This window comes from Lampris incognitus, chromosome 11 (assembly GCF_029633865.1).
Source record: "Lampris incognitus isolate fLamInc1 chromosome 11, fLamInc1.hap2, whole genome shotgun sequence".
Classification (NCBI taxonomy): domain Eukaryota; kingdom Metazoa; phylum Chordata; class Actinopteri; order Lampriformes; family Lampridae; genus Lampris; species Lampris incognitus.
Window position 1 is genome coordinate 36,983,710 of NC_079221.1, and position 13,788 is coordinate 36,997,497.

General features: G+C 42.7%; 1 protein-coding gene across 1 annotated transcript; it reads right to left on the reverse strand.

The window, feature by feature from the left end:
- Positions 1–2,281: 2,281 nt before the first annotated feature.
- On the reverse strand, positions 2,282–10,989 carry tnfsf11 (TNF superfamily member 11). The gene is made up of 4 exons (XM_056290032.1): positions 10,615–10,989; positions 7,882–7,917; positions 3,739–3,865; positions 2,282–3,491 (listed from the first exon to the last, which is right to left on the reverse strand). The coding sequence occupies exons 1-4, from the start codon at positions 10,807–10,809 to the stop codon at positions 3,058–3,060; spliced, it is 792 nt and encodes a 263-aa protein (XP_056146007.1). The 5' UTR covers positions 10,810–10,989; the 3' UTR covers positions 2,282–3,057.
- Positions 10,990–13,788: the final 2,799 nt, after the last annotated feature.

Genomic DNA, 13,788 nt, shown 5'->3' on the forward strand with positions numbered 1-13,788 from the left:
ACAACACAGTCTCATGGTTTTATTTCAGTGGCAAGTATTGAGAAGTAAAGTCACTTCAAAGGCGTTGGTTGGTACGCTGCTGATGTTCACACTGTGCATACTTATAGTTAAGCCATTTTAACGTGAAGAAGCCCTGTAAAAATCAGAATCAGAAGTACAGGATTGTTCTTGTAACTCCAAAAAGCTTTCTGTTATTTGTTGAAATTTCCTCACTGAGCTCAGAGAATGATGGTTCTCATCAGTGCCATTGCACGAAATCCAATCATTAGAAATATTAGTGCACTGTGATCTGAAACGTCAGATCCGGATTTCAAAGTCACGTCAAAGACTAGATCTAATCAGCTCCGTATGCACTTAAGCCAAGTTTTCCTCTTCAAACCCCTGTACTTCCATTTCAAACCCTTGGTAACTCTTGAATAATGAGCGGGGAGCCATGTGAGGTCCCAGTAGAAATGTGTGAACCCCAGCCGTCCTCGGGCCATATGCTGGTGAACAACTAAGTGCACACACAATAGCGTGACGGTTTGACTCCAGTGCGTAAACAGAAATGCTGTGTGTGTGTGTGTGTGTGTGTGTGTGTGTGTGTGTGTGTGTGTGTGTGTCTGTCTGTCGGTCTCTCTCACTCACACACAATGTGGAACCTCATGGGAGGCCCATCATCACAGTGATCGTAACGGCTTGGTCACAATCCCATGCACACATTACAGCTTAGTAAAGAAATTCTCATCTTTGTTGCCGTTCTATGCAGTCTGTTTCTTGTTTATACTGCAGGTCGCTCTGTGCTGTGGTCCAAAATATCTGCTGTGAGTTAGCAGCATTGCAGTGGGCGGTTCCTGATCAAAGTCTGCCTCTGTAACAAGTTAGCGGGACTGCTCTGACCCGGGTTGCATGGGGTTAAAGCAACATGGTACGTGTGCTCTTTAGTTATATCAGTATTGAGGTTATAGAGATTATCAAACGGTACATTACTGTAATGTATATCACTCAGTCAAGGTGGGATATTCTTAAAGGTGTATTTAGTACACAACTTTGCAAGTTGACATGTAAAATGGCTATGTTAGCCTTATCTGGGTAAATATGATTTATCAAGCAAATGTAAACATGCCACTTAGCATGAAGCCACTTTTTATAAAAAAGTAATGTTTTTATTAAAACATATGTAGACATAAATAAAAAACACAGAATAAAAAAATTAAAAGATGAAGATTTTACAGGTATGCTACAATCCCATGAGAAAACATTATATTCATTCTGTTTTTGGCTAGGCAAGTGCACACAGAATTGTCAGGACAAAGATATATAAATATGGAATCTAAAATGGAGCCCCTGTGTTTTAATGACAGAAAAAAAGCGTGACTACTACTTTATCCAAGTGATGCGTAATGAATGTCCTACAGACATTAAATATGAGTGATTTTTTTACAGCTGGCAGGTCACTTTAACAGTGACCTGTCTCTGTTCTTCTCTATCTAATAAATAAATAGTGCATATTCCCATTTACCTCACTGAAGAGCCAAATGAAAAACAACTTTTAACTTAAAAGACGGACCAAACTCAATTTGGTTCCTCTAGTTTAAGAAGACAAGAGTCTCTGTTCGTGTCACCTATGGTCAGACAGTCCAGCTATCTGCATCTCCTTGATCGTTTGCTTCAATGTCTTAATTGTCACAATCACAACTAATAGATGTCACTTCCTCCTAAGGAAGGACGGTGCCATGTCAGTGCCTTTGGATTTCATTTATTTCCAACACAGAAAACTGGGTAAAATTTGCTGTGTTAAAAATAATTGTTGACATGTGATTGCTTTTGCTCCATCGATTGTCGTGCATAAAAAGAAAAAAGGAAAAACTGATGTCAAAATCAGAAAGCGTTATTCATGACATATGTCTCTGTGGCGAGTTTCTACATCTTCTGTTTCTTGCTTCTTCTGCGATGTGGTAAGAAAATATAGATAAGGGAAAAGGCTTAGATTACTGTTCAAACAGGGGATTGAAGGTAAAATAAATCACAAACTAGCCATTCAACCCCGGTGTCTGCAGGGCGAGGGGTGCAGTGATTTCTCATCACCTGCCTTGTTAACACTTCAGATAAAAATGCTATAATAAAACATTTGTGCATGAACTGTGGTGGCTCAGAGCCAGCCCCGGAAATGTTGTTATAATTAGACTGTGATAATTTGCTAAGTACAAACAGATGCTACACTCTTATACCACTGAACCCCCCCCCCCCCAAGTTCCAAGAAAACAAGGATCAACATCAGTAAATCCTTTCTCGTCGCACTTCCTACCAATAGACTTACAGGAATGGTTTCACCCTTGTGGCTTGTTTAGTTAGTGAATTCACATGTCTATGTCTGAGCATATGATGTACAACTGTTTTGCAGATGTAAATATTCTACGCAGACTATGGAAGTTTCCGAATAACATTTTTGAAACCCTGCATAGATTGCCAGTTTGGAGGATTTCCTTGGTAAAAACCACATTGACTCACAGCTGTACTACCAACAGCATGACAACGTTTACTCAACGGTCAGGATACTGCCTAAATAGGACGGATCTGTCCCTGCTAGTCGAGAAAAATATTACTGAACTATCAAATATGTGCATGACAAAATCTACCAACCAATGCAGCATTGGAATATAATGGTTAATTTCAAATAGATCGCTGAACTTAAAAGTTTTTTTTCTTCAAAAGTGCTCTTGGTTAATGTCATTAGCCCTGCAATCTGATTTGAAATGTATTGAATTTATCAACTAATAGATTACAATACCAAAAAGCTTCCAGTGCTATATTATAAAATGTTTAATTTGTGATTACTCCTGTAGTACTTGTTTTGGGCCAAGTGACCAAAAACAATCTTTTTCTCTTTTTTTTTTTATCTCATAAAACACTCAAAGGCTATTTGGTGAAGAGCAATGTATATAAAAATACGTATTCAAAATAAAAAAAAATTAACATTATCAATCAGTAATCTTATAAAATGACAAGTGCTCGCACAGTGGTTCATTGGCATGTCAAATTGTTCAGTAGCACGTCCTCCCTCCATGTGTTCAATTTTCAGTTGCCCAATTTAATGGCCCCAAAATACGTCCATTCTCCCACCGGGTCCAGCATCCAGGCATTGGACACATTGACGTACAGGGCGTCTCCTCCCTCCAGCCTCACTCCTCGGCCCTGCTGGGCGCAGTACATGTTGTAGGGTCCCTGCTCCCAGCGCATGGTGCTGCCCGTCTTCATCAGCACAAATGCCTTGCTGTTCTGCTTGATGCTCTCGTGGCAGACATACTGAAAGAGCTGAGCGTTGCTCACATCTAGCGGCGGGGTTGTGGCCTGACTCATGTTGTCAAAGACGTAGTACCGGAAGCAGGTCTTTGCGTAAACATAGTAGAAACCCGATTCCTTCACCAGCAGCTTCCCCTTCAGGTAGTCCATTCTGGTGCGGTGTCCGTGCAGTTCATCCCAGTCGATCATGATAGACTTTGGCTCGCCCTCTTAAAACAATGGCAACAACAGCTGGTTAGACATAATAACATGCACTGGCAACTGGCAGGAGAAATGGGAGTCCAGTTAATCTGTCCATCATGATATTTAGTCTGAAGTTATGAATGGAAGAAAAGTCTGCTAATGAATCCTGTGCGAAAAGTGAACCGGTGTTTACAGCTGTAATGTAAGCAGGAACCTTTCAATTGTGAAATAAGCAAGAATCTTTGAACCAAACAATTACAGCTATGGACTTACTCTTGGCGAACTCTTGATGTGATTTGATTGGCAGATGAGCGGATGGCAGGCCGTCTTTTGGAGGCTTGCACCTTTTGTTTTTCCTCGTGTCTCTCAGTGCATCAAGCACCGGTTCTGTCTGCACTTCCTGTGGAAAACAGGAAGTAGTCATCAGCTTAATTGCGTTCCCCCCCCTTTTTTCTCCTCAACTGTATTTGGCCAATTACCCCACGCTTCCGAGCCCTCCCGGTCACTGCTCCACCCCCTCTGCCGATCCATGGAGGGCTGCAGACTACCATATGCCTCCTCCGATACATGTGGAGTCGCCAGCCGCTTCTTTTCACCTGACAGTAAGGAGTTTCGCCAGGGGGACGTAGCGCGTGAGAGGATCATGTTATTCCCCCCTGAACAGGCGCCTCGACAGACCAGAGGAGGAGCTAGTGCAGCGACCAGGACACACACCCATATCCGGTTTCCCACCCGCAGACACGGCCAATTGTGTCTGTAGGGACACCCGACCAAGCCAGAGGTAACACGGGGATTCAAACCGGCGATCCCTGTGTTGGTAGGCAACAAAATAGACCGCTACGCTACCCGGACGCCCATCAGCTTAATTGTGTTTGATGGATGGAGGGCCACATTGCCTATTGAAAAGAAAGAGAACTTAGAGGACTTCTTGTGTATGTGAAGTTGCTCAATTCCAAATTCACAGACAGTTCAGTATACAGACATTGACAATTCAACCCAAACCGCAAATGCAACAATACTATTTTGACATATCTTACCACAGCTTTATTCTGCTGTCTCTTTGAATAATTGTGTAATTGTGTTGTGTGTTATGCGTGTGCATTTGTGTTTGTTCGACTATGCACAAGAATATGTGTGTGTACACACACACATCCAGTAGTGTATGTCTGTGTTTGTTACCCATGCAGTAGTCCTTTACGACGCCTGCCTGCTGTCTTATTCCTGAACAATAGCGGTTAAGATTGGGGCCTGCGGGAGACCTTCTGGTGAGTCTGGCCCTTTTAGATGGATTACAGTTTTCATGCATTTGGAGTCACTTCCCATGTATGAATTTAGCCCCCTAAGTAATATTTTTCTTAAAAAGTAAAAGACCTGTATCTACAATCTGAGGTCCTGTGCTTTCCTTAGGCAAGACAGAACGTGGACTACATACAGAAGGAAAACACGGTTTCCAAGCAGATAAACAGTTACACCAACAACGCTGCCAACTCTTTAAATGCATCTGGCACGAGGGGCTCATCAGGCATTAGAGTCGTGTTATAACACAGTCACGTTGTGAGATAGAGATCTCAGGCCAAATTATTTAAAACATTAATAACATAATTCATATAAATAACATTAATGTCTACCTGTTTACTCCTTAAAGAGCAGGAAAACAATGCCGTCTTGCATTCCAAGACTAGTAACAATATATGTTTATCTGCAGTTGGCAAGCAAATGCATACAGATAAAGTATAAATTGCACACTATGTTGCCAAAAAAAAACCCCCCCAATGCTCACTTCTGAGATTTAATAGATACTCTTCAGAATGGCATCCCTAGGTTCTTCGAGGGGTACCATTCTGAAGATGTTTCAACTTGTTGAGTAATTTCCTCTGATTCAATCTCTGGTATGCTGTCGGTGTCATCTTACCAAGCCAAGAAATTAAAAGAAAAAAAAAAAACAACTGGAAAATGAAAGTGTTGAAATGAACAGAATTCTTAAACATGCCAAGTTAAAAAACCACACGCAATACGCCTAAGTGCAAACAGTACACAGCAATCCAAATAAACTGCACCCTGCCAGCATCCTATTAAAACCATGAGCATGCTTTTGCATGCACTAATATTGCACCTGTGCTGTGCTAATATTACCGTGTCATATTTACTCCCAAACCAAAAGCAGATAGATTTGCAATGCTCTCGCACTAAGTTTAGCACCATTTGTCCACCAAAAACAATTTGCTGCAAAAACATGTTTATACAGCAATGGCTTGGAATGAGGCAGGGGGGGGGTAAACTAAGGCATTGCCAAAGTTACAAAGACATTTTGAACAATTTCCCAATTGGCCCAAAAATTGTGGAATCCATCCTTGATATGTGGTCAGACACTTGACGGCATCATATCTCTTCACAAGTGAGACAGATTATTTAAACACGAGGAACAACATCAATTTGGTAGTTTACTAATTTGGATCAGCATGACTTGCAATACAGAACGGGCTGTACCTCTGCATTGTGACGGTGGCTCTGGACCAAACCTTAGCCAACGATGCTACACAAACAACAGGACTAGAGGTCAATGCTGAGTTTACAATAAAATATACATCCAGCCAGTGTTGACTTGATTGTGAGTCCCTGGTTTTGGACTACCACAGTACATGCAGGCTTAAGGCCAAGCCCTGTAACTACACACCACATACATAATTCAAAATTCCTATAATCTCGATGAGTGGTTTGCGAGATGCTGTGTTGAAACAAGAGTCTGCTCACTCGAAGCTTTCCCACCATAGCTGGCTGTCCTTGTTTATTTTATATGACATCAATCAGGTTTCCCTCTCAATGTGTTGTGCAGAACTCTTCAAACTGCGACCACTGAGATCATGACTCACCGGTTCCGATCCACTAAGTTTTCAGTATCCTGTGTTGTTCTCACCCCTCCCGATATCGCAGTGACCGCAACCTCTGCGGGCCAGACCCGAACATCCTGCCTTACATATCAAAGGGCACACAAAAAAGCAAGGCAACAGACCTGACAGCTGTCCAGCTAGGCCTGTTCTTTACCAAATCCTCTGGACGGTCAGTGGAGAGCACAGGCGGTCCCAGAGTAGACCCTAACACAACACACTGCAGGCCAAGTGGACCTGTCACCCTGACACCTCATAAAGCTCCCAGCACGTCTAGCTCAGCTCCATGGGAAACGGCGGAGAGCTGAGACGACACAATGAGCCCTTCAGTCCAAGACAGGCTGGGTGGTTTCTCTGAGAGCTCCACAGGGGCTACAACCCAGGGCAAATACAAATACATAATTTCAAAGGGAAATAATAGCATTATGGGAAACCAAACACAAGCACAGCAAAGCCTTTTTTTTTTTAACTCTCCTGTGTTTTCTTACTTCCTGGAAAGTTTTTGCTTTCACACGGCAAAAGCTATGCCAAAAAATGGCGGTACCTTCCAGAGAGGAATTATAGAAAACCCCCTGTGAGACCTCAACAATGGAGCATTCCTATTTGACCATACCTTTATGCCAATGTTGCTATTGGTTGCTGAGGACACTTGGCAAAAGATGATGCTGAATATTAACATCATCTAATCATGGATAGAATTGATTGGTCCTCTCTATTGGTCCGCCCTGTTCTCAAATTTATCATTCTGCAGCTGAGGTGTCAGTGGCACTCCCGTTAAAAAAACAATTATTGGCGAACTGTGTTGGACGCTATAACTGGTGCTCCCCTACTTGAAAACTGAATCGTAAGCTATTTCACCAGATACCAAAGGCTAAAAGGTGTTTTCCCTTCGTGGTCTCACATCTCACCAGATTACTTGACCACCTAGGGTTTAGGATTTACATGCTGTGGTATGCAGCATGGTGCTAAGTTCACTCTTTGAAAACAAAGCCATGGGAACAGTGTGATTAAGCAAAAAAGAAATAAAATTAAGAACGGCTAACTGTCTTTGGTTTTATTCTCAGCAACACTGAGGAATGCAACACAATGCGCTCAATGCTAATGTGTATATTTCCTGTCTGAAACAAAGGAAGAGGTACCTGCTATATTTGTTATTTCTATCTTGCAAAAGTTTTTTTTTTCATCATGGGTTTATGGCCCTTCAAACTTGTTTATATCAGGGGATTGTGTAAGAGATAGTTTCCTGGCTGTTGTCTTTTATCCATCAATGATTGATAATATCATTGATTAAAAAAATCAGAAAAAAACAACAATGCAGTTTGTTAGTCCTGATCTTTGATCGTCTCGAATGAACAAATGCATCAATAAACACGTAGATGAAACAGGGCTAAACGTAATAATATGATTATCATTATGCAATATGATGATCATTATGCATAAAGGTATGAGTACTGCATCTTATAAGGAAGTAAAACTGTTGTAATACAGTGTAGGTAAAAGGGATGTGTTGATGTGATGGGGTTGAACTTACCTCCATAGGGTGGTGTGGGGCCGAGGACAGGTCTACCTGGAAACAAAACCAAGACGCTGGGGTTAAAGGGGTCAGCTTTACACAACGAAACCACAGTAATGCCATCCCTAACGAGGAAACAAGCTATTAAGAGCATATTTTCATGACAGGTATGAGTGGGAGGAATATTTCTCCAAATTTACAGGGAAACGGAAATAACTGTGGAGGCTTTTGGATTCAACTTCTTTACCACATGTCACAGTCTGCATGGCTGTCACAGCAGGTTATGTTACAGCTAGCCTTAGTTGACTCAAACCACTTTCAATGCTATCCTGGACCCATTGTTGTTTATAGGTGAATTAAGAATTAGAAAATACATTAAAAAAGAAATGTGCCCATTCCATAAATGCATGGGCACACCATGTGCACAGACAACACTCGCAAGGACATACCTGCATGCATACTAACACACACTCGTACACACAGAAAGCCCTCATCAGGAGCACCACCAGCACATTCCTATGCAGGCACGGCACTGTGTAGATGCCTGAACCCCGTCTCTCTAGTAAGGCTTACAGGTGCTCAGGGCACATGATGGTGCGGTGCCCAACTGTGGTCCATACAAAACTATGACTTGCTTTAAAAGCGCTACCATATGGATATGTCATCAGGATAGGCACAGGAATAATCCACTGGCATAGTCCTGCTGGCTTTCGGGTGCTGAACTCTGCCCAGTCAGAGAGCATCTTAGAGGGGAACGAGGTCCCCTCTATTGAATCCTGGAGTATTCAAATCTGGTCGCTTCCAAACAACTGGATCCATGTCAATCTCATGTCATAGTTTCACAGAGGAGATAAATGCTATAAGATCCATTAAGACGTTCCATGTTCTCTCCCTTTGCTTCTCTCCCGTTATTTTTCCTGTCTATGGTTTTCACTTTTCACCCCCCCCCACACTCCATCCCCCCCAACACACTCCCCAGCTCTCCTTCCTCTGTTTCTCCCTCTGCATCTTTCTCTTTGGCATGTGTCTGGGGCATAACTAGTTACCACCGCACAACAATGTGTTTATGCCAAAAACAACCCTTAGAAATTTAACACAAATCACAAGGAGAAGCAGAAAGGGAGAGGGAGAAGGGGGGGGGGGTGAGGGGAGAAGGAGAAAAAGAGAAAGCAGAAAGGGAGGGAAGTGCATGTTCACGTGTACTGTATAGTAAAGCATGTTGACAGCAGTGCAGAGATGCAGTCTAGACTCTTGACTTGTTGAAGCACGGCAATTATTCAAGTCTAAAACCCCCATTAAGTAACAAAAACAACCTTGACAGAATATAGATGTTGCTTTTACAGGACAGCCGAGACGAGCTCTGGAGATAAGATTATAAAGATAACATGCTAGCTACCTGATGAGCGATGAACCATGTAGGGCGACTTTTTTTTTAATGTCTGTGAAGTGCAACTTTAAGATCCTATCACTCTTCTCTCCATTCGGTATTTGATGGGTATTTTGATAAACCAATGTTCAAACATTTCCATTGATTTTTAAAAAAAAATTTTTTTTTATCCTTTTCTATAGAAATGTTGTGTTCTGGGTACAGTCTTGAGAACAAGACTGTGTTTAATCTCCGAGGCTTTAACTTGACACACAGACAACCCCAAATGACATGTAAACACATTCATGGAAAAAAAGAAGAAGAAGAAAAAAAAAGAAAACTGCAGCCTTGGAGCCCTAAGTAAGAACATCTGTCTGTTTGGTATTTTGCAAACAAGACATCTTGTAGAGTGCCATTTGTATTTACAGCGCAGCCTCCATTAGCGCGCTGAGATTCATCATCCCAACACAATGATGCTTCATATAAGGTTGCAAACCGCCGGAAAATCTGCGGTCGAAATACCCGGTACAGCGCAGGGTTCAGTATCCGTGGAAAATCTCGTCGCAGCACTGAGAGATCCTATCTGTGTCGAGGCTGCGATCCTGTCTGCACAAAGCCCTGACGGCGTGCCGCCTGCGAGCGCTTGGCGCACAAATGGGAGCTCACAGTCCCGCCGCAGAGCTCTGCAAGTTTGCCTCGTTGCACGCTGCGCTGATTGGTGTCTAATGGGTCATAACTACGCCTTCTTTTATTTCCAACACACTCAAAATCCATAACTTGGGTGTATGTGTGTTAACGTGCCGTGGACGTTCGTGGACTTAGCAAATGGAGTTAGTGTTCTCTACTTGCACGTGCCGTTTTTTTTGTTTTTTTTACGCGCTCGTGACGTTTTGATCGTTTTACCGTCTTGTGGTCAGTTTACCCTGTTAGCACTTAACCTCGTTATCTAAGGCACACTTACACTCTAAACTTCACATGCAGTTTTGGCTAGGACGTGAGCGCTGTGTTGCATATGTCCTACGACTACTGTGCACTTCTCTGTGTTGACAAGTTGGCAACGCGTATTACTGTGACTGTTCTTGCACGTCGCTTTGAATGCAGACGTGTGCCAAACGAGCAAACGTACGTGAGTAAATATTAAAAAAAATGCGCCGAGCATGGCTGATCTCGACTCATACAACTTTCAGATTCTCTTGGCCTAGAATCAATTTGGGAGAAAACGTGGCTGGATTTTTTTTTTTTTTTTTGCAGAGAGACGGAAAAGCCGAGCAGCAGCAGCAGCAGCTCTAAAGGGGAACACGCCGACCGCCGAAGTTGTGCAGCGGTGTGGCCCGTAGAAGTTGGCAAAAGAAAGTGTCGCACTTCAGGAACAAAGGGCGCCCTACCTCTTGCAGATAACCCGTCAAGTGTAATAAGATGGCTACGCTGGATGCCACCTGGAGCAGTCCCATAACGGCGAGCGTCCCGAAAAGCAGCGGTCGGTAGGTCGGCTCCGAGCTGTGATGGCAGCGGTGCTGGCCGGACTCCATGTCGGCCGTGTTCCGCAGGTAGCCGCGGTAGTCGCCGTGGTTAGCTGCCATGCTGAGCGCTGTGTCGTTCAGCCCGGACCCGCTCGCTCTCTCTCTTTTCACTGCAAGGACGGGAAATAAGACCGAAGAGGTCCGCAAAGCGGTGGGTGGGCTGAGAGAGAGAGAGAGCGATAGAGAGAGATAGCGAGATAGTTGGGCTCTTTTTTTGAAGACCGGCAGCCAATCAGACAGAAGTAAAAGATCCCTTTGAGGTTCTCAGGCGCTGTGATCAGACGACAGACGGGCATAATAAAGTCGCACCCCAGGTAAAACGCCCTTTAGTGCGCGGCGGGTCACGTGATCCTCCCCCCAGCCTCCACCTCCTCTCGCGCGCGCACGCACACGCGCACACTTAGTGTGATAGGTGATTGTTCACTGAACAACACACTTGACAACTCGTCCCTTTCTAAAATTTAACAAAAAAATAAAAATGGGAGTAAAGATAGAAATACAAAGCAATAAAGTTTTTTTTCTTTTCTTTTATCGTTCTGCCTTTGAAGGCGCGTCATTTCTTATCTCTTATAACAATTCAAAACTTAAGACCACTCTCGACCAGGGGTTGGCAATCTTATCCAGAAAGGGCCGGTGTGGGTGGAGATTTTTGTTCCAACCAAGCGGTTACACACCGTTGTCTCCTGATCAAAGACTCTACTGGTTGATTAGGTGTGTAACTGCTTGGTTGGAATAAAAACCTTCACCCACACTGGCCCTTTCTGGATAAGATTGCCCCCCCCCCTCCACTCTAGACACATGCGTTCTGACAAACCCTGGATGGCTTTCCACATTTGCGTCATCACTATGACTCTTACCAGTGAAACAGCTACAACCCAGACTATCGTATCATTAATGTGTGCTTTCCCCATTGTATGTTTCCGGTTCTTGTTTCTTTGTTTGTTTGTCTGTGTGTGTGTGTGTGTGTGTGTATGTGTGTCCAAACAAAATCAAAGGACCAGTTTTTCAGAACAAGTGTTCTTACATGGCTTGATTGAATGACAACACCACTTGGTTTGACAAACTGGATTATACCATCATGTTACAATACACCAAGAAGTCCCATCAAGACAAGAAATTTTATTCTTGTGAAACATTAAAATATGTTTTAATTATGACAAGTTAAAGTATTTCTCTCTCGATATTGTGATTTTCCATCTTTTTTTTCGTTATTAAAGCTTTTGTCCTGATGACTTGAAGCCAAGTTGAGGTGGTTAACAAGCAGATGTGGAAGAATAGTCAGACACAACCACAAATGCCACATATCACCATAGGTTTCAATACACAACAAAAATCAGGAGTTTCCCTTTAAGAGCCAATCTTAAAACTATAAGGATCCATGACTATATAATCAGTTTGCCCACTCTGAATAGAAACGCTTATATATATTTAAAAAAAAGTCTGGATAAGTCCCATTTCACTTGATAATGAATAACAGCAGCAGGTTGGCACAGGTGAATAACTCCAAGGTGAAATCCTTCAATACCCAATGTGACTGTCCACAGCTTGGCATTAGGCGAGTTTGCCCACAAGCGAGACACTGCAGACTCTTCTCACTGACAAGAGTTTTGGCTGAATACCTTAAAAAAAAAAGGTAGAACCGATATCGGTTCCAGTAATCCCATCGGCCCTATCATCTGCTTATGTATTAACCAGACATAGAAAGGTATTGATAAATCTCGCAGCACCAGCAAACACAAAGTTACCAAGGGTTTGAAATGGAAGTACGGGGATTTGAAGAGGAACACTTGGCTGAAGTGCAAAGGAGCTGATTAGATCTCGATTTTGATGTGAGTTTGAAACCCGGATCTGACATCTCAGATCGCAGTGCACTAATATTTCTAATAATTAGATTTTGTGCAATGTCACTGATGAGAACCATCATTCTCCGAGTTTAGTGATGAAATTTCAGCAAATAACTTATCATTTAAATTTCCTTTATCAATGCCCTTGGGAAATTCAGTTACTGCAAATTAACCCATCCGAACTGTGTATAGCTAGGAGCAGTGGGCTGCTGCCTTCATGCAGCACCCAGGGACCAACTCCAGTTCTTTTCCCATTGCCTTGGTCAGGGGCACAGACAGGAGTATAAACCCTAACATGCATGTTTCTTTTTGATGGTGGGGGGAACCGGATCACCCGGAGAAAACCCACTGCAGACACGGGGAGAACATGCAAACTCCACACAGAGGACTTTGAACAGAAAGCTTTTTGGAGTTACAAGTACGATCCTGTACATTTCTCAGGGCTTCTTCATGTTAAAATTATTTAACTATAAGTATACACCGTGTGAACATCAGCAACGTACCAATGTCTTTGAAGTCACTTTACTTCTCAATACTTGCCACTGACTGTTTTGTGTCAGTAAATATCTTAAACATTCGGGTATAAATTTCATCCCCTTCCTTCCAACAGTTTGCCTCCCACACAGTCTCTCTCTCTCTCTCTCTCTCTCTCTCTCTCTCTCTCTCTCTCTCTCTCTCTCTCTCTCTCTCTCTGTGTCTGTCTCACACACACAGGGATCTTGAAACATTGGGGGCTTAGCCGAGCCAAGACATCTTTAGATTTTCACCCAATAATTGTGCCATTTTCAAATTAATATAAGCTGTGAGACACTGTGCTCCAGCAAAAGGTTACGGTCAGGTGCCTAGGCTGGCTTTTACAACATAAAATTAAAATAAACAAGATGAGTGTAATCTGAGTTCTCATTCAACTTTATTATTTTTATTTTCAGCAGCAGGAGTAAAATTCTAAAGTTCTCTTTAGGGTACTTGATTTGGTTATTAATGATCTTGCCACTTCTTTTTTCTTTTTTTTAACCTGATGAGTTGTCTGAAAAATTTCTCACTGATTTTGTAAATAAGGTGGAGAATGTCAGGTCCCAAATCCAGCCTGGCTCTTGCATTTGCTTTATTCCCCATGTTAATTCTGCCTCTTTTACTCAGTTTCAACCAATTACAATTTCAGTGTTAGAGAGTACAGTCTCCAATATGAACTCCT

Bases quoted from the DNA above. Each gene is read 5' to 3' on its own strand.
- tnfsf11 (XM_056290032.1), bottom strand. From the start codon at position 10,809: ATGGCAGCTAACCACGGCGACTACCGCGGCTACCTGCGGAACACGGCC. The intron at 7,918-10,614 runs GTAGGGCGCCCT...TTTTGTTTCCAG, and splicing joins TGACGGGTTATCTGCAAGAG to GTAGACCTGTCCTCGGCCCC. The intron at 3,492-3,738 runs GTAAGTCCATAG...CATTGTTTTAAG, and splicing joins ACATCAAGAGTTCGCCAAGA to AGGGCGAGCCAAAGTCTATC.